Source organism: Acipenser ruthenus, chromosome 11 (genome assembly GCF_902713425.1).
Source record: "Acipenser ruthenus chromosome 11, fAciRut3.2 maternal haplotype, whole genome shotgun sequence".
NCBI lineage: Eukaryota > Metazoa > Chordata > Actinopteri > Acipenseriformes > Acipenseridae > Acipenser > Acipenser ruthenus.
In genome coordinates, this window is record NC_081199.1 from 39,036,516 (window position 1) to 39,056,102 (window position 19,587).

The 19,587-nt window shown below is 38.1% G+C and overlaps 1 protein-coding gene across 13 annotated transcripts in view; it reads right to left on the reverse strand.

Annotated features, from left to right (window-relative positions):
- LOC117426626 (nck-associated protein 5-like) overlaps window positions 1-19,587 on the reverse strand; it is a 198,279-nt gene that overhangs the window by 27,890 nt on the left and 150,802 nt on the right. For 9 of the 13 annotated variants that reach the window (XM_034044399.3, XM_034044397.3, XM_034044396.3 and 6 more), the window contains 4 exons: window positions 11,405-11,509; window positions 7,905-8,093; window positions 3,189-6,880; window positions 2,254-2,416 (listed from right to left, as the gene is read on the reverse strand). In XM_034044399.3, coding sequence (XP_033900290.3) covers window positions 2,254-2,416; window positions 3,189-6,880; window positions 7,905-8,093; window positions 11,405-11,509 — 4,149 coding nt within the window. Of the gene's footprint in view, window positions 1-189; window positions 295-2,253; window positions 2,417-3,188; window positions 6,881-7,904; window positions 8,094-11,404; window positions 11,510-19,587 lie in introns of all 13 variants that reach the window. The other 4 variants (XR_009330599.1, XR_004548149.3, XR_009330598.1 and 1 more) reach the window with 2 other exon arrangements.

Consider the following 19,587-nt stretch of genomic DNA (forward strand, 5'->3'; position numbering starts at 1 on the left):
AACTGTGATTGTTCACAAGAAGGTAAAATGCCATAAGTACAGAATAAATTAATTCTATGCTTAATGTTGTCATCTGATTTACTGTTAGCATTCAGTTTTAAATATCCTTTATTTTGTATTTAAATATGTTTTTGAACTGCTAATAGTCATGTGTGAATCATGATGTGTTGCATTTCCCTTTTTCATTACCGTCTGGCTCTACTGGTTCTGATTCTTAAAGCATGCCAGTTAGAAAGTTCACCCAGAGAAGGCTTGTGCAGAGTTCACCATCATTTTCCTGAGGATACCTTCAGCCTCCAAAACAATCAAAAACAGAGGATGCAATTAAAAGGAGACTCGAGACAAATTCAGGAAACTAAAATGACAAACATAACAGAGCAAGTGCCAGCTTCATTGTTCTTCATCTCTATGCTCTGTGATCTTTTGCCATCAGCTTTTTAAAAAAATACATTCATAAATAAATAAAATAAGGTAGAGAAAATGAATGAAACCTATCAGCTATTTGATAAGCCGAAATGGGTCTTTTGAGGGGTTTACATTATCCTTTGTTTGAATAGCCTTTGATAAAATCCACAGCACTACTCCTCCATGAATGTTATCAATGGGAAAGCACAGACTTATTGAAAACAAAATGAATTAAAAACCTTGAAGAACAAAGTTTAAGCGACAGAACAAATCAGAATGGAGTCACTGTATTAAAATACCTTTTTTAGTCTTATCTTTTCAAAGGTCCTAATGTCCCCAGCTAGGTTTACTAAAGCAACTTAAAGAGCAATAGGCTGACATTTTCAAAGACTTTTCCCTTTAGAAAAATGTCATCCTATTCATCCAAATTACAGAGTTCCCTGTGTACTGAGTAACAGTTACTGTGAGCATCCCTCACTACAAATACCACCAATGTTGTGTTCTCTTTTCAACTTACAATCAGTGACACACATACAATCAAGTATACACATGTGGCATTTAAAAACATTCTACCTGAGCACCTTCATTCGCTAGCATGGTGCCTAGGTAACTCGAAAATGCTTTTGTGTACTGTGTCTGGCAAAATGTAACAAGAACCCAGATGATTTTTTCGGATGGCTTTGTGGCTATTTAAGTTCTATACCACCTCAAACATAAATCCTTAATGAAACTGTGTGTCACAGATAAAAGCTGTTATTTTAGAAAAGGAAGAAAGGATGGTGCCTTGAAAAGCCACCAGAGGACTTAACACAGTAGCGTTTTTAGGAACATGCAACCCATGCAATTCGATGGGGCCCCCAGGCAGCAAGGGAGCCCCGGGTGTTGTTCTCGGTTACTATAAAAAATATATATATTTACCTTAAGTCTGCTCCAGAATGAATTACTTATTAGCCATATTACCATTCTTTGTATATATATATATACGTCACAAGCCATAACCAGAAAAAACACATGTCGGGATTTAAAGCCAAGTTTAAGTCAGTATGTGCCGAGTGATCATATCATCCATGATTTAAGTTTAAAACAGTAAGACATTTAAAAATTTTAACACACTACAAACAAAGTTGCTGTCTGTGCTTCAAACCTGAGGGGAATACAGGTGTCTCACGCACATACGGCAGAGTATTTGAATGAACCTGGAAACAAATGAAAATAAATGCGTTTCCAGCCGATGTATCGCCCTTGCCTCTTGCGATGCTCGACTTCGTCTACAAGGGAAATTTGCTGGACTTGTATTCTAACCTCAGTATTGCCTTGCGTCAGCTTTTGACTGTGCCTGTTACAGCAGGGTCAGGGGAGAGAAGCTTTTCTTGCATGAACATGAAATTAATCAAAAACTATTTACTTTCTACAATGTTGCAGGAGCGTTTGACTGGACTCGGGCAGATATCTATCGTGCACCAGAGTTGCACAAAACTGGATTATTCATTTGTATTACAGACTTTGCCGCTGCGAAAGCATGAAAGGTTAATTTCTGTCTCTGAGAGTGAGGGTTTTTTTTGCAATTGCTGTAGTAAAATTCAATACATTTAATGGTGTCGTTGTTGCCTTATTTAATATCATAGTATTACTGGTAAAAATAGGGAATAGGGTCCCCCGAATCAAGCTTTGCACGGGGCCACCACGGGACAAACGCCGCCACTGACTTAACATGTGGTCCAGGGGTCTTGGTAACACAGTTAAAAGTCTACCAAGGCTTAGTTTCAGATTCATTTTCTAAACAGCGACCAGAGGACATGTTCTGGCAAATGGTTAAACTACTTTACAATCTGAACAGAAGAAACTTACCACAGTTTCATTGTGCATTTCCATATCTGCCTTCATTTCACTGTTTTTCTTGTGGTTCCCTTGGGTGCTGATAGAGATGGTTGGAAGAGATGAGTCCAGGGAGCTGCTCTTCAACACACTCCTGTAGGAAACGTGATTTGATCCATTTTCTGTCTTATCAACCCTGCAGGTAGAAAGCGATTTCACTGATAAATGACACCATCCTCCTTCAATCCACTGGCTTCTCTCACTGCTTTAATGTTCAAAGTAACCTCTTTTCATCTTTCTGTCTCTTTACCCTTTGAGTGATAAATGTTTCTAACTAGCCTTGATAAAATCTGCCGATTACAATTTGAGGTAGTATATCAATTTACTGGAGCGCACATAGTGATATATTTTTCTATCTGAGATTGCTTCGGAGAAGCATGGATCACGTTTGCTGACTACCTCGATGGACTAAGGTTGAAGTCACAGTAAAGATGCACACTTCATCCAAGAGCTGTCTCAAAGGAACAGCTGGGCTTTTTGATAAAGCTACCACAAGAAATGCATCAGTAAACTCTCAAGATAAATATGGTGACACAATATGAAATATGAAAACGCATTAAATCAAAATAAAAAATAAATAAATAACAAGCTATTTGCAGTTAAAGTTGTGTAAAGCTGCTGATAAAATTGTATTAAAGTAATATCAATTTAACTTAAAAATAATAATTAGATGAGAATGATGGACTGGGTTCCTGTATATCATTAATCTAGAACAGTGATTCTCAGACCATGGGTCCTTGCTATGGGATAGTCTGGTTTAAAAGGCAGATTTCTATACTATGTTCTACACCAATATTTTTTTTTCTTAAGATTAATAAATGCTCTACCTTACCCTGTCCTTTATGTCAGGCATCCGTTTTTAACTAACAAAGCTATTTTTTAATGAATAATAATTTTATGAACAATACCTGTTCAGTAGCTCCTTCATAAATTGGTCTTTGGTTGTAGAAGGCTGAAGCTGTTTCATTGGTGGACCTATCTTACTATTGCAATGATCCATGATTGAAACCACTTTATCATTATTCTCTGGTTTTGTTGTATGCCCTTGACTATCTTTGCACTGCTCATTTTTCTTATCTTTCTTTTTGTCTGACTTCAGCTGCTTGTTCCCCAGTACTGATCCAATCTTGACTTCTTTCTTCTCTTCTTTTGCTTTGGAGGTTTCAGCTTTTTTGCTACTTAGTGCAGGGAGCTTACTTCTGCGGAAACCAAACCAGCTGGCCAATGAAGAACCCGTTTTTAGTTTTGTCTCTGTGACCTGCGACTTTTCCTTCTCTTGACCTTTCTGCATGTTCTCTTGAATGCCCATCATAACTTTCTCTTCTATCGTGGATACCGAAGGACTGAGTTTTTCCGGTACCTCCGGCCCTTTTGTGGGGTTGTCCGACTTTTTTGCTGGTCTTATTATCTCAATTTGGCTAGGGTTTAGCAACCTGCTACCAATACTTTCGGATGCCTGCTCCGGTAAGAAATGAGACGGTGAGACAGAATCAAACCTGTCGGCTAGAGGTAGACTACGTGATTCTTTGTGAGGTGGTGACTTCTTGCCCTCATACTTAGACCCGTTTCGAGGACCATCTGCTTTGGGGGTAGTTCTACTAGCAACTTTGCTTGGGCTACCTTGGTGGCTGCTTGAACTACTCATGCTTCCATAAGAGCTTTGCCTGGTGTAGGAATGGTCAACTCCCATTGGAGAACGAGAAGGGCTTTCGCTAGGACGGCTTCCAGGTGTCAGCTGAAACCCTTCAATGGAAGAGTTCTGTCCTGGTAAGGAGCTCCCCCTTCCGGTTGTGTTTGTTATGATCTGAGTACGTATCTTACCAGGCCCTTCTGTCACACTGGTGCATGTTTTATCCCCAGTGTGTGCGCTAAAACTCTGGCTGCGGGCTTTTGCTCCATTCATTCCCAGGGCAGGCTTTAAATGGGGCTTATTCGTCACTGAAATTGACCTTTTGAACAGTCTACTTTCTCCATCTGCTTTGTCTGCAACAGGACTCTCACTGTCATTCAATACTGGTGATAGTGTTTCTTTGTTCAAATAACTTTCCTGAATATCACTCCTAATATCCTGATCAGATTTTGCAGTCACCATTTCAAAACATCTCGTTCCCTGCGATGCATCACACTGCCTAAAATTGTTTGACGTCACTGTTCCTTTGGAAGCTGTATTAATATTATCTTTTTCCTGCTTACCAGGCACTGTTATGCTTTTCCGTAGCACTGGTGGAGATTTAACAAGGACTTTAAGCCCAATGGGAATACGTGTCTTTACAACTTTTTCTTCAGTGTTCTGAAGACTGTTTTCAGCACTAGGTGACATTGGTGTCACTTGGGAACCATGTCCCTGAGTCCCATGTGGCTTAATAGTACTTTGTGAGTGACCCTGTAATGATATTGGCAAGCTGCTAGATGTTTTGTATTGCAGAGGTAACCCATTCCCACAGGAAAGCACCTTCTTACTGGTAAATGTGCTTTGTAGTGAGGAACCTTTCTGAGGATTGTAAAAACAGGACATTTTTTTAGAGCTCTTTGCTATAGGTTCATTGGCACCCTGAGCATGGCCAGAAGTGGAAGAAGGGCGATACATTTTCACAGAAACCCTTTTAGGAGAACCTTTTGTTGGGGTCTGATGGGCTCCGGGAGAACTTTGGAGCTGCTGGGTGACATTAACTACCAATTTCTGTGGGGCTGGCTCAGCACAATGACCTACATCTAATTCTGCTGTATCTTGCATCATCTGAGGGCTTTGATGCTGAACATCAAGTTGGGGCGGCTGATGGTGAAGATGCAACAATGCAGCAGACCCTCCTCTTGAAGCGTTTGAAGTACTGAGGTGGGTTCTAGGTTTAAGTGCTAGAGGGGGGGTGTGTTCATAGTTCGGTCTTATCAGTAAGGAAGTAGATCTGCCTGGTGGTGGAGGGGGGGAGGGAGACCTGAATTCAGCTTGTCCAGGATCACAGTGCCTGTCTCTGGTTGGAGGCTCCCCGTAATCAACAGGTTCCATGTGTCGCCTAGGCAACAGAGGAGAACCTGGTACTCCAGTGTTAGAGCCCTTTCCCCAGTCATTCCTACAGGGAATCTTGGAGCTCTGTTGTGGTTGTGCATTGTGCTTTAAAACTACCGATTCTGCCTTTGGGCTCTGGTTACAACCACCCCCAGGAGATTTTATGAACCTTGATAGCTTAACTGGAGGAGAGGATGGTGACTTTTCTTGAAATGAAGAACTGGAGGTCCCATTGTTATTGCTGGTTTCACTCGCAGATGCCTTAGAGACCTTTTGTGGCGACCATTTGCCACTGCTTGGTATTTTGGTCAAATTTGTCCTTTGAGAGGAAGCTGTCTGCATAGAAGGTACATAATTAAGTTTGTGAGCATTATTATAAGCTGGCTTTATTAATTTTGGCTGCTGAGGAATGTGTGACAGCAGTCTTTCAGGGCTTGGGGTGTCAGTGCATACACTCGAAATAATAACATTTTTCTTTGCCATATTGTCAGGCTGCTGTTCAGCTTTGTTTTGTGGGGATTCTAGGACTGAGTAGTTCCTCGCATTGCTTCCTTTCTGACAATTAGCCATTCCCTGAGGTATGAGCTCAGTATATTCGGCAGTGGATATGGTCTGCTGCTGGTTCACAGAAATCTCATTTCTAGTCACAGAGACGACTCCTGTCTGGTGTGAACTGAGCTCAATAGGCTCCCTGTCTTCCACATCAAATATTACAGTGATACATTCTTCAGATGAGGTCTTTCTTACCACCTTATTCTGCTTCATCACATTAAAAGTCTTTGGCCTACTGTCTAGTTGTGAAGAACGACTGAGATCTTTTTCACATTGCGGAAGGAGAAGTTTGTCAAACTCGTTTGAAAGACTGGTGGAGCCGCCATTGACTTGTTTCTCAGCTAGTCGGTTGACTGCACTGCTTGTATCGTCCCCACTTTCCACATGCAAGTCCTCCACATCATCAATCTCAGAAAGCTGGAGTGCACAATCTAAGTCTATAGGACTGGCTTTAAACTTCAACACTGGGGGCTTGAAGCTTGTACATGTTTTCTCACTCACAAGAAGGCCATTGATAAAGCGTGTTAATTTTTCAGGTCGCTCCGAGTTGAAATAGGAAGGCTTCCTCCCCATCATTGATTTTCCACTGTGCCCCCAGCTGAACAGGCTATCAGAAACACTGTGTGTTAACTTTTTATAGAACGTCCTACAGTCCTTACTTGGCAAATCGTAGGGTAGGGTGGGTGTATTTGTAGATTCGTCATCTGCGTCATCATGAGAATCAGAGTCATAGGCAATTTTTTTTCCCTGCTCACGGCTCATGCACATTCCTATAGGTTTGCTTGGAAGCTGGGACTTAGGGCCACCGAGACCCACACACTTTATACCGGGTGAGTATATCCCTTCGTTGGAGTTCATGCAGTCCTTGTATCCCCATTTGGATATGAGCGAAGGTGGCTCCATCGACGTCCTCTTTTGGAGCTTTTTCAATCCTTCCAGGATGTGGCTTTCCTTCTTTCTGGTGGGCAGCTGTTCCTCGGCAGGGCTGGAAACGCTGGTGGCTGAGGAGCCAATGCTCACTCTTTTTTCCCAGTTCAGTGATGACTGTGTGGTGGGGAAAAAAGAGGAAACAAAGAGTTACAATTAATTTGCACTTGCACTTTGCTATTACACAGTTCAATCTGATTGATATTCTGGGTTCTGACTCAGTGATCTATATTTCAGAGGTCTAGCATGCATTAACTCAAATCGTGTGCTTTTTGTCCCTCTCCATTTCATTGTTGACTTTTGATATCACTCTGTAGGCTATAATAATGACTTTGACAACCCATCAATCAACCTGCAATTACAGTCTCTGACAGCTCTCCAAGATAGCCTGGTAAAACACTAATGGCTGTTTTCTGTTAAAAAACTCTATGAGGATTGTGGATGGTCTTTGCAATACTTTAAAGGGGCATGGTTTTTCTATATACAGCATATAATTTAGTTAATATCTTTTAACACAACGTGTTATTCAAGATGTTCAAAAGTATCTGTGGTCAGAGCACAGCTGGGTTGCTGAATTAATTTCAAGATCCTGTCTAAGGAAAGTGAATTCAAACAATATAAAGCATCTGATGACAAACTGAATAATATAAACCTTACAGTGAAAATTATTCCTTCAGCAGCAACTCCTCAAACATTCACGCGCACACACCCTCCCACACAGACTCACAGAAAAGAAATCAATGTGCTATCTCTCTCTTCATGCATATCTCTACAGAGAGTTCATTCAAAGAATATAGCCCTTGTATTGTATTTCAAGGGTCATGGATATGGTAATGGTGTTATCTTCTAATGGTAGTTCCAAGCTGCATGATTTGAAATATGTTATCCATCTATAGAGATATACTTTATGCACTGCATTTATTTTGTTCTTTCAGACCATAAAATAAGGAGTGTAACATAACCTATAACACAACCTGGCTTCAAAGAACTTGAATAGTGATATAATGTAAATATCCCTAGTGCCAGTGGTAAATTGTGTCCACACCAACACATGTTTTTTAATACACAAAATACTTTAAAGCATTTGAAATGTACAACTGCATCGTTCTAAAACAAAAAGAGAAAAACTGAGTTGCTTTACCCTTTTGCTGCACGATTTGCCATCATTCCAAGTGTAGGAGCCACTGGAATATTCGCTGCAGGCACTCGACAGGGAGAGTTCACTGCTGCTGCAGCTGCTGCGGGGGTACAGTTGTGTTGGTACTGTCAAACCTAATTGACTCTGGCATTTGAAGACAGGTATTTCAGATTTTACATTCTGTTGAGACTCCTGCAAACACACAAAGAGATGTAATTGTCCTGTGCATAAAAATAGAATATATGTATCATATACATACATATACCGTATTAAATTAGATAGGAAACCAAGACTAAACTCTGACATAACAGAAGCAGATTATATTGGCCCAGGCCCATTTCAATAATACTACAGCTTTACACACATTTTTTTAATTTTTACAAACACTGTACATTACAGGGGTTTTCAATACATTAAAAACTTTTGTTATATATGAGGCTTGGAAAAAAATATATATATATATTTTAAACTCCATTGCAAATGGCAATATTATTGACCTGCATAATGTTCATTTGAAGAAGGTGGGTATCATCTAAGGTTGGTGCTTCAACTAAAAAAATGTTAGCAAGCTAGGGTGTTAATCCTCGACACCACGCCTCAGCACTGTCAGGAAGATTATTGGCTCAGATCTCACAAGAAATACATTGCCTTCTGGGTACCAGTCCCGTAGTTCTCATTTGCTACAGTGCAAGCAGCAGACTTACTATAGCCATCTAAAATGAGACCAAATTAGCCAAGTGCCCGCAGTTGGCCCGGTGGTAGACAGTGATCCATACGGGGCACAGGGTCATCCTTTTAGTCTTATCTGGATGAGAGCTGCTATTAGACCACATTAAGGTTTACTATGAGTGATGCAAAATAACCTGAAATCTATAAAAGTGCACAGCCATAATCCATATCTTTCTAAATCTGATTATCTTTTACAAAGCCTAAACTTGTTGAATAATATTCTATTTATTCAATTATGTTGATTGAGAGCAGTAAATGATTAATACTGGGCCTAGCTTATCTATTTGCCAATAAATCTAGTACTTTGTCACTGCATTGTCTTGAAAATGAAATGAGGGAGTATTAGATTAATTACTTTGTCGCTATTAGGATAGACATTATACATACTATTTATTAGATATGCCTTTTTAAAATACATTTTGAAAGGAGAGTGTATACATTTGAGACTGAAAAAAAGTATGATCTGACTCATTCTCAGCAGTGAAGAAAACTGTGTATTCTTAATACAGTCAGTATTTATAGTAAATGATTATGCTCTTACCAGGGGGGACTGAAAGCAGTTTTGTAAAGCTACAAGCTTGGATAAAGGAATCTGCTAAATAAACAAATAATAATAATAATAAAAATTAAAAACAAGAAACCAGACTTGTAATTAAAGATCTATACACATCCCTTTTAAATGAACCTGCCTACTGGATTTTTTGGTGCAGCAATCATTATCAGAGTTAATTTGTGCATTTGCACCATGTCAACCCCTAGTCTGCTGTGGGCTATGCTTTCTAATAACTTGGGCTTTAACACATAATTTGGTTTTATGATTCTAAAACTGGTTGGATTGGAAAACATCCTCAACTTCAAAATCCTTATGTAAGCTGTCACTACATATTACACCATTGAGACTGTTTGTGGGTTGCTTGCTTTTAACTTAAAATTTTATCTGACTACATATTGGGTTTATGGTACATTTTTCTATTTTAAACGCAATGCCAAAACAGCAATCACACACTCCAGAGCTTGGCAAGGTCAACGCAATAGCAGCGCAAGCACTTTCTGACAACTGCATTATGGTTAAAAATATGTAACAGATGAGGCACTATAGGCTGGACAAGTTAAATTAATTTAGACACTCGAAAGATGGTCCACTGAGAACGAAACTCCTCCATTGAAGTCTAATTTTGGTTTCCTATCTCCGTCAATTCTTTATGTAAGGAACTCTCTGATGTACTACCATCCATCTTTGTGTCAGCTCCAGACAGCTGAAGCTCTCTGCCTTTGCAGCTTATTGACACTCTGCGCTTGTCCTCAGTACTCTAGTAGTTATCACCATTCTCCAAAAGGGATTTTGGTTGACTGTGACTAAAAGCTCAGCTCTAAGCAAGATAGTAATGGATAACAGATAGTATTTTTTTGCAACTCACGTTTTTGTATTGCATTGCATTGTGTCGGCGAAACTGAAAATGTATGGCAGTACAACTTTGAAATCTGTCACTCTGTGTGCTAATAACACCCATCAATCCATAACCTGTCTATCAAAATGGTTATCAGTTTGGTATTTTTGTAATGAACAGTTGGCTGGGTTAAGAAGTGGCTATTTACAACACTTAACACTTTCTATCACTTAAGAGCAGCAGTGGCTGCAGTCACGCTGTAATGCTGTTACATACAGCATCATTCATTTAGCAGATGTTTGCCCAAAAGCTCAATAAATAATTGCACCAAATATCTACTCTTAATTTTTCAAACCAATGACTAAATGAGATCTTATGCCGCATGGATTTTCCAATCTGCATGCTGAACTATATTACAGATTACAACAGTTAAATCCAAGAAAGCAGAAAGGTTACCGTGTTCCTTATTATTGGATCTTACACCTCAGGTCCACCTAACCAATGCTTTTACATGTTCTTCATGTCAGTTCTTATGTGCTTTCTTTTTTATGAGACATCAAACCAAAGTTCCATGGTAATTGTAATAGATATACAGTACAAGTTAAGCAACTTTAAAATCATCTTTGGTCATTTTAACAAGTGCAGGGGTGCTGACTCAGGCTCACTGTCTATATTGGTCTAATACAAATCTGATTGAATAAACAGTATTTACTTTCCCAACCCAATAAACAGGGACAGAAAATCTCTAGAAACTATTATCAAGCCCTTATAATTCCAAACAAACCTCTACATAAACAAATTAAACTTAAATAAGCTTTTCAAAACTTTGCAATGGCAAAAATGCAATTTAAAACACATTCAAACCTTATAATAAAAAATCAAAAACGGCCTGATTTACTTTCAAAAGGTCTTTGTCAGCAAGACATTATAACCATGCTAAAGCACGTTGGCCTTTTTTTTTTATCTTTATTTGTTTTTTGGCCAGACCTGCATAATGATACCCACTACTCTCAAATGTGCTGAGCACATGCATTTTTAAAAGTTCAAACTTAATATATCATAAAAGATGGACGAGTGATATGTTACACTGTCGTTTACAAAGGCCTTCTTGGACATTTCTCAGAGACGATGAGCTGAAATCAATACCCAAAACAGTGTCCCAGGGAAATGACTGAAATTTATTCCTCTTTGAGCAAAATGACACTTTGTGCTCGCTCTATCAACCAGAGACATGATATTAAATTTCAGAGAGGATAGCATATTTAATCTCTGATAATGTTTTTGGAGGAAAAGCATTATTTTTCATCTGTGAGAGCCAGGCAAGTTCTGCAGGATGGAGAGTTTTATAATAAACAGGAATGGGGTTTTAATAAAATAGCTGCTTACATGAATGTCAGTTTCTGTGGTTCGTAACTGCATGAAGCTTTTCCTCCTCTCAGGCTCAGAGAGCAGGTCCCCAGCCGACAGGTCTATGATGCGCGAGTGGAGTTTCTGCAAAACAGAAGATGAGAAATATAACAAGGGAATGGGAGAACTGTGGGAAGAATAAGCACTCGTCCACCAACACAGTTTACATTTAGATAAAGTATGTTTTTCGGTTGCAGTATCACAAAGTTTCCCAAGAAAACATACAGAAAGATTGGCTCATCTAAAGATACTTTATGAATTGAAAACAGCTTATTAGCTTCAAAAAGTCATAGATTTTGGTATTTTTTAAATTTCATTACAGCGAAATAATGGAGAAGACAGCTGTGCTATTAGCTCCCTTAACATACTCTAAATTGATAACCTTGTGATGTGCAGCAGCTGTTTTAGATGAGATTGCTTCAGACCAGGTGGGGGAGTTTAAAAGTGACCCTTTTCTAAATACCATTGATCTGGTGCAGGGCTTTCTTACGCAGGCTTAACTCAAAGTCATTAATGTCATCTGTTAGGAATAATTAATGTGAATCAAAAATAATTGCATTGGGGAGCTGGGGACTCCAAGGATTTGTATGCATTCATATTCACATAGTACTTGATTATATACTCTATTGTTTTATTCTATTGCACTCGGGAGGAGTACTAAAGCAAACATATTTCCACATATTAATCTGCAGACTAATTACCAATGGTTTTCTGCTTGTATTTCTTCAGGTCTACTGCAAATATAATTAAACAAAAAAAACACATGATTTATGACCGCATACTGTGCCATGGGCAACTACAGCTTCTGTTCTGGGATCTTTCTTTTTTGTATTTATTTTTGGAAATCCTATCCTTGCTGTCATATATTACAGAAGTTCTTGAAAATGCAAGAGAACAAGGAGAGTCAAAGTTGTTCTCACTGCCAGAAAGTTGCAATTCTTTAGATAGTGGCACCTGATTTTTTAGCATATTGGTCACATTCTGGTTCTTATAAGACAAGAAGTCACCTTCAGATACTGATGGGCTGTACTCAGGAGACTGTGTCGGCTATGATAGCTACAGGCTGGTAACCATGGAATTTAAACTTGTATACCGAAGCTGTGCCACCAAAGAAAAAGAAAACATCCAGAATTTCATAAGGTAAAGATATCATTGAATACCTTTCTACTTGAAGGTTACGTTAGTCTATAAAAAAAAACAGCATTTTACTAAAAAAAAAAAAAAACAAAGAAAGAAAAAAAAAAATTTTACAAAACACATTCCTTAAGATTAATTAAAAAAAAGACTCTGAAGTAATCTAAGTTTTCTGAGTTTTATGAATAGGTAAAACCTGGACAGGTGGTGCGTAGTTAACTTTCAAGTATAAAACCTTTCTTATAATGCTGTTTTTTTCCTCACAAAAATGCTACGAATTTTGCCTGGAGTAAACAACTTGATTTAATTGGTGCCTATTTGTTTTTATTTTCTTCAAGTGTCTCGCAATATATCAATGATATAATTGGGATACTGTATGCACATTTTTATTCCCTTTTTCAAGCTCAACTCAGTAAAAGAGAATGTAGATTTAGAAATTCATTTGGAACTTAACCCCTGTCTGAGTTCAATAAAAATCAAGCTTTTGAAGTAGCGATGCCAATGTAGAAACACATTACTGCCACGATGGATCCAACACAAATGTGGAAATTAAGAGTTCATTCAATACAACGCTGGAAATAACTGAAGCAAAAAAAAAGAAGAAAAAAGTTCTGCTTTTTATGACTACAGAGATTTATTTTTCTTTTGTAACAGTGGCAAAAGTACCGCAACATGTGGTACGTCCAAATGGCAAGCCTTGCAGACAGGCAGAGATCCAAAGAGCTTGGTATGCTGCTGTATTCCCCTGCATGGTCCATGACTTTCTTTTTTTTTTTTTTATCACCAACAATGTGTATAACGTCTGTGAAAATGCTACATAAAAGACGTAAACTGTCAGGCTCTACCTAGCAACAGCGCAACACGTCTGACACCTAAGCAGCTAGGACCTCGGGACAAGGAACCACACAACTTGATTGGTCATTTTCCAAGACATCCTCATAAGATTAGATATGTGTCAGTGTTTCCTGTTGTTTGGAGTATGCAAGTGCAGGGAATTATAAAGTACAGTGCACAGATGAATCTGCATAACAAGACAAATCCACCTCCGACTTTAAGGCAATCACATCATGTCTCCTTCAGATTTTGAAAACTTGTTACACTTCATTGCAGATGATAGCGCTTGACAATTGGAAGAATGGATGAAGGAAGGCACCGAACTTGAATTTCATAAATCTCAGAGGACATACAACAGTAAGGTGTCAGACTGAGGATTTGATGCATAAACATAAATAACAATATAATCAATCAAGATTCTACTGAGACGCTTGCCGTTTTCATAAAGCTGGTTTTATTAGCTTCTCTGCAATCCCCCAGGACTTACTAGTGCTTAGAATTGCCATTGGACCAAAAAACTATGCAATGGGGTAATCTTTAATCTTAGATTCTTGGCCTGAACACAATCAATCTTGTTGTTGTTTTTGTTTTCTTGTTTGTTTACAGCTCCGACTGCAGACGAGGTCAGAACAGGTGAAAGTAGACGTTAAAAATATAATATAACAACACTCAGCTGATGATATGCATGTGCTTTATGTTGCAGAACTTTGAATTGGCAGGGTCTAAAATGGTGTTTACATTATCTTTAGATACTACTTCTTTCCATAAATGAATCCACTTCTCTGTTCATCAACAGCAACAAGATTCTATTATGTTACCTTTTCCTAATGATGCAAACAAAGCTACAAACGTGCCATCAACGTTATGAAACTGCTTAAATTTGCAAGTCCACATGTCAAAAAAATAATAATCCAATAACCCTGTCATGCTGAGGGCAGAATGGGTTACACAGCAAGCTCATCTTGTTAAATACACCGAACAGAAACACATCAGGGATATTTTACAGAAATGCATAAAGAACAACACATTTTTCCTGCAATTACTGAACTGATAATTTCCATGTGTTGTGTGCCATGTCGCTGTATTAGGCATTGCCTTTGCTTGATAACAAGTCAACCGGTAGCTTTCAAAATTAGCTAGCTTTCAACTTCTGTCTCCCATGAGCATACCCTCCCCTACATTCTTTACAAATATAATCCACTTGTATGCCAAGAACTGACAAGGACACCCTGCCGTAGGGGCCCATTGTATAAATCAATTCTTATGAAAATAGAAGACTTAATAACATCTCTTAAAACTAAGTTGCATATCTAGTGCATGATGTCTCTATAAAACTAGATAATCGATGGGTTTGTGTTTTTAGCAACACTGACACTACAGTGTTGATGAACATGTGTTCACGTATGTAAGTCACAGGCCTTCTATAAAAAGTATTCAGACAAGCCAAAGCCAAGTCACAAGGCCGTGTCTAGTGTGTGCAGTTGAAAAGTGCCATGCAAATTACCAACGGCATTGCTCAATTCAAACAGATTCTATAAAAACTTTTTTTTTCAGGTGGTACCTTGTTTACTGCATGCTCTTTTTTATCAGCAGAAAGATTGGCGATCTAAATGATAGAATGCAGACAAAACAGTAATTTTGGCCAATTTGAAAGCTTGTTTGCTTTGAATTAATGTTGCCCACGGGACTCTGCCTCTTCCCAGCGCTGAAGTGCTAAGCCGCTCTGAGAGAACTCACTTTTCTACCTCTGGTGTGCAGTACATGTCTATAGAGAAAGGGAAGAGTCAAGCTGTAGGTCATGGTTTGGGAGGTTGGGAGGTGGAGAGGTTGACCATACCTCCTAACTCTGAGACCAAACATTGGGAGAACCAGCTTGTCTATATTACAAACCCGATGCTATAAAAACTGATATAAGCCTTTATTTGTTCACAAGCATGGATGTTAACAGAAAGAGTGTTATTGCCTAACTCTGTCCTTTTCTAAATCACAGAATTATTTTTTCTCATTAGGAACTGTGAAATTACTGAGGAGCCCAGAATTAGGTTTGAATGCACCTCCACCTCCTACCTGCCTAAAGCAGCCTCATTTCTGAGAGTGTTCCTTTCTGCTGGAGCAGCTTAACTCTGAGCTCAGACTATATAATTAGGGACTAGTTGCCAAGTATGATTTGAGTTTTGCTAGTCTGGCTCCTGTCAACTGGGATCAGTAAAAAAACAACAGTTTTCATTACAAGGCTCTGAACATCCATCAAATGGGAATTAAATTCCCTCAGTCCAGTTTAAAGTCAATAGGTGCTAATGAGGGAAGGATTACCAAACGTTTTGAAAAGGTGCATCATATCTACCATCAACCATAAATGTTTGACACCCCTAAAATACTACCCCACTATACCTACCTATTTCACTTTGCCCCGTTTGATTTGTGAAAATGTAAAATCCCAGGGTACTTGTTGTAGAACAGCAGGGAAATTGACCCCTTCAAGGGGTCACCCCTTCAAGGGGTAAGCTTCAGGCAAACTCCCTCGGGAAGCCTTAGTTGCATGGACTCAGGTGTGCCTTGGGATAACAGTCATGCTCCTATGCTCAGGATGCACAAACCTCTGGAAACATATAAAAAAGTCCCTCCTTTTGGAAACATCATAATGTTAAAAAAAAGAAGGTAGGGTGACTCAATGGAAAACTACAAGAGACACACCAGGGATTGATTCAATCAAAAAATACAGCACTTACTACTCACCTGTTACATGGTACGATTCAATCATTCTTTTTATCCCTAGGCACCACTATTTTAATAAATGTCCCTTGTTTTAAATACATATATAGTGCGCCTCTGAAAAGTTTAATGTCTCTACAGAACAGGCAAATCACATTTATTTCTTGTTCATGTCTCCAGGAATCTAAAATTAGGTAAGCCTCAATAAGATCTCATTATTGACACAAATGTTGATTGATGCTGGCTTCTACAGAATTGGAATCTGCAGATCAATTCTCTTATTAGATTCTTTCTTGCTGCTGCCACGGTCATTTTATCACGCAGGTTGGTGCTATCAAAAGCTGCCTTATCACTTTATAATGGGTTAGGTGTTGTCACTTGTCTGTGGCATCAGGTATGTGCTTCACAATTTCAGCTGCGTGAAGCAGCACATCTAAGCTAAAACAATCAGTCTTTTGCCTTGAGCTATACTGTAACTACTATACTTTATTTGAATTAGTAATAAGGACTTGACCTAATGAATTATCACATTTAGGTGGTGCAACAATGCCGTTATAAGGGAGTCTAAATCTGAAAAACTTAAAAAAAAATATCCCTCCAAAAAAAAAAAAATCACCATCTTTTTGCCATTAAAAAAAGATCTCTTGCAATTTAGTGCAGACCCCACTTTGCAGTCATTGCTTTTACACTCTGCCGCAGTCGTGTTTCTTAATGAAACACCAGCCCTCTGGTCGAGACCTGGCATATGGATGCCATTTTGATCTTAGTGGATGCTAATAAAAGCTGTGCAGATTTCTGAAAAATGAATGCTATTATTAAACTCTAACCTTTCTACCTTGGGGGGGTAAGTAGAGACAGTAGGACTGAAACTGAGACGCATCTGAATCAATATTTTGTAGTGAAGAAAGACAGTTTTACTATTTTAGGAAGTTAGGAGCCTATGGGGTCATTCTCACAAGCAATTCCATCCTCTAAAGTGCATTTCAAATTCATAGTGCTTCAGACATTGCTAAATCCACTTTTTCATTTAGCCATGTAGCTACGTGAACATGAGCAGAACATATATACCATCTATTTTATAATGCATATATGTTTTCTTCAAAGTTATGGCAGGGCAACTTCTTGACCTCCATAGAGTTCAGACAAACTATTTAAACATTTCAAAAGATTTGATTCAAATGTGTTAAATAACTGTGTAAAAAAACATATGAAGTACTAGCTCTTTCAGAATAAAATGTTCCACCAGATTGCATTTTTTTACCCAGTCAGAAGAGCAGTCATGACTTCAGGCATAAACCCTAATGGTGTAAGACCAGCTTCAGCTATGCCTTAGGCTTCCTGCCTAAATTATGATAAGGCACAGTGAATTATGCTTGCATTAATGTCTTTGACTTAAGTCAGGGCCCTTCATTATACCAATTCACAGTCAGCTCAGAGAAATATAAATATATAAATATATATTATGTCACCTGTTTTATGACTTGTTAAATAGAGGCACCAATATTTAATTTCACAATCCAGTACTGCCTGTAAAGTTTTATATTGATATGAGCATACTGTATTTGAATGTAATTCAAGCACATTTTAAAAATGAATATTGTTGTCGCTCCTTCTTAATGTTTTTCTTCCCCTTTAAACACTGTAGATTCATAAATAAAATAAAAAAAAACTGTATCTAATGAGCACCGAGGAATAATAATACAAACGCAGAAAAATACATTTAAATAACAAAAACAAGGCAAAAGGATTCTTCTTGTAATAGTTATGTTTTCGATGTGCATTAACTTGTGCTTTGTACCTGTTAAATATAACCTATGTCGTTAACTAGAATACAATTCGCTGTTAAATGACTTTGCAGAGTTCATTAAATATTACCTATGTCGTTAACTAGAATACAATTCGCTGTTAAATGACTTTGCAGAGTTCATTAAATATTACCTATGTCGTTAACTAGAATACAATTCGCTGTTAGAATATTGACCAAAAAGACATTTTCAAAATAAATCAGAGCTGACAGTGTAAAGTGATGTGTAAACCAATATCTTTAATAGATGGGCAATTAGAGTGTGATTATTACAATACAGCACAATGATCAGCAAGTTTAGGAAGCAGTATTATGCAAATAGCATGACAAGGCATTTTTGTCTTTTCCATCATTCGAAAGCCGACATGGCAATGGAACAGTTAATTCATTAATGGACCTTCTTGTTTCACAGATATTTGGTGGGCAGATCTTATCATGGGATACAGTATTTCACATCCTCAGCAGAGTCATCAATGATTTAGTCAATAGTGTCACAAGGCCTTGATATGGAACAGAATATGGCAAGTAAACCATTACTGCGCTGGGGAGGCCATCTGGGAGAGCAATGAGCACATTACAAACATATGATACAATCAGCTCAGGACATTAACTTGTACTATAGAAGGACTCATTTCAGCCTTAACTCTCTCTGACACCAGCACCTGTGCCGATTGGTAGCACGCGGAGCATCACTGATTTTAGAGGGCTAATGTTATGAAGCACTGGAATTGAACAGATTAGCAATAACTACGTGAAATGCTGTGTGTATATATATATATATATATATATATATATATATATAGAAATATATATATATATATATATAGATAGATAGATAGATAGATAGATAGATAGATAGATAGATAGATAGATATTTAAAACATTGCAATATGTATAGGTCTGCCCAAAATGTATGATTTGTTTTTTGAATGTAAACTAAATGAAAACGCATGGCTGACTGAGGAATAAGAATGTATGTCTGTGTTAATCACTTTATTAAAATAATGTTCTTGATTACCCTTGTACCTTTTTTGGTTATTGTATTTTGTTTTCACTGCAGATGTGCCATAAAGTTATATAGGAAACAGTTGTTTACATTATTTTGACAAAGTGGCTGAAAACCGGGACGTTTTTAAAATTGAGAAAAACGTCGAGACATCGGGACCTCTGATGGAAAACCGGGACTGTCCCGGCTAAACTGGGACATCTGGTCACTCTAACTACAGTGAGCCCTTCTGTAAAGATAAACCAGAATACGGTAAACCAGAATACGGATAAGCCTGCACAAAACATGTACCACCTGTTGGACAGTTACTGAAATGCACTTCACTGCATTGCATTTAAAGACACAATTTAGAGTTTCTGAATCTTTAAACTGAACTACAGTTACTTTACACTATCCATCATACTGTCTTACACAGAATGTGGTAATGACTGCATTATGTTCTTATAGTTGTTATTCAGACACTCCAAACCAAAGTCACACAGCACACATGTTTACTAAACTGAATTAGATTTGGTTTGTTCAAATGTCTTGACAATTCATCTTCATATTTAACAGAGCAAACAATGGGGTATCTGACTTCATTGAATACCATTGTTTTAATTACACTATTAGCCCAATTAATTGGTCTGTTTTCTTAATTTTGCAGGCCCTTTGGGAGATGTTTTATTACTG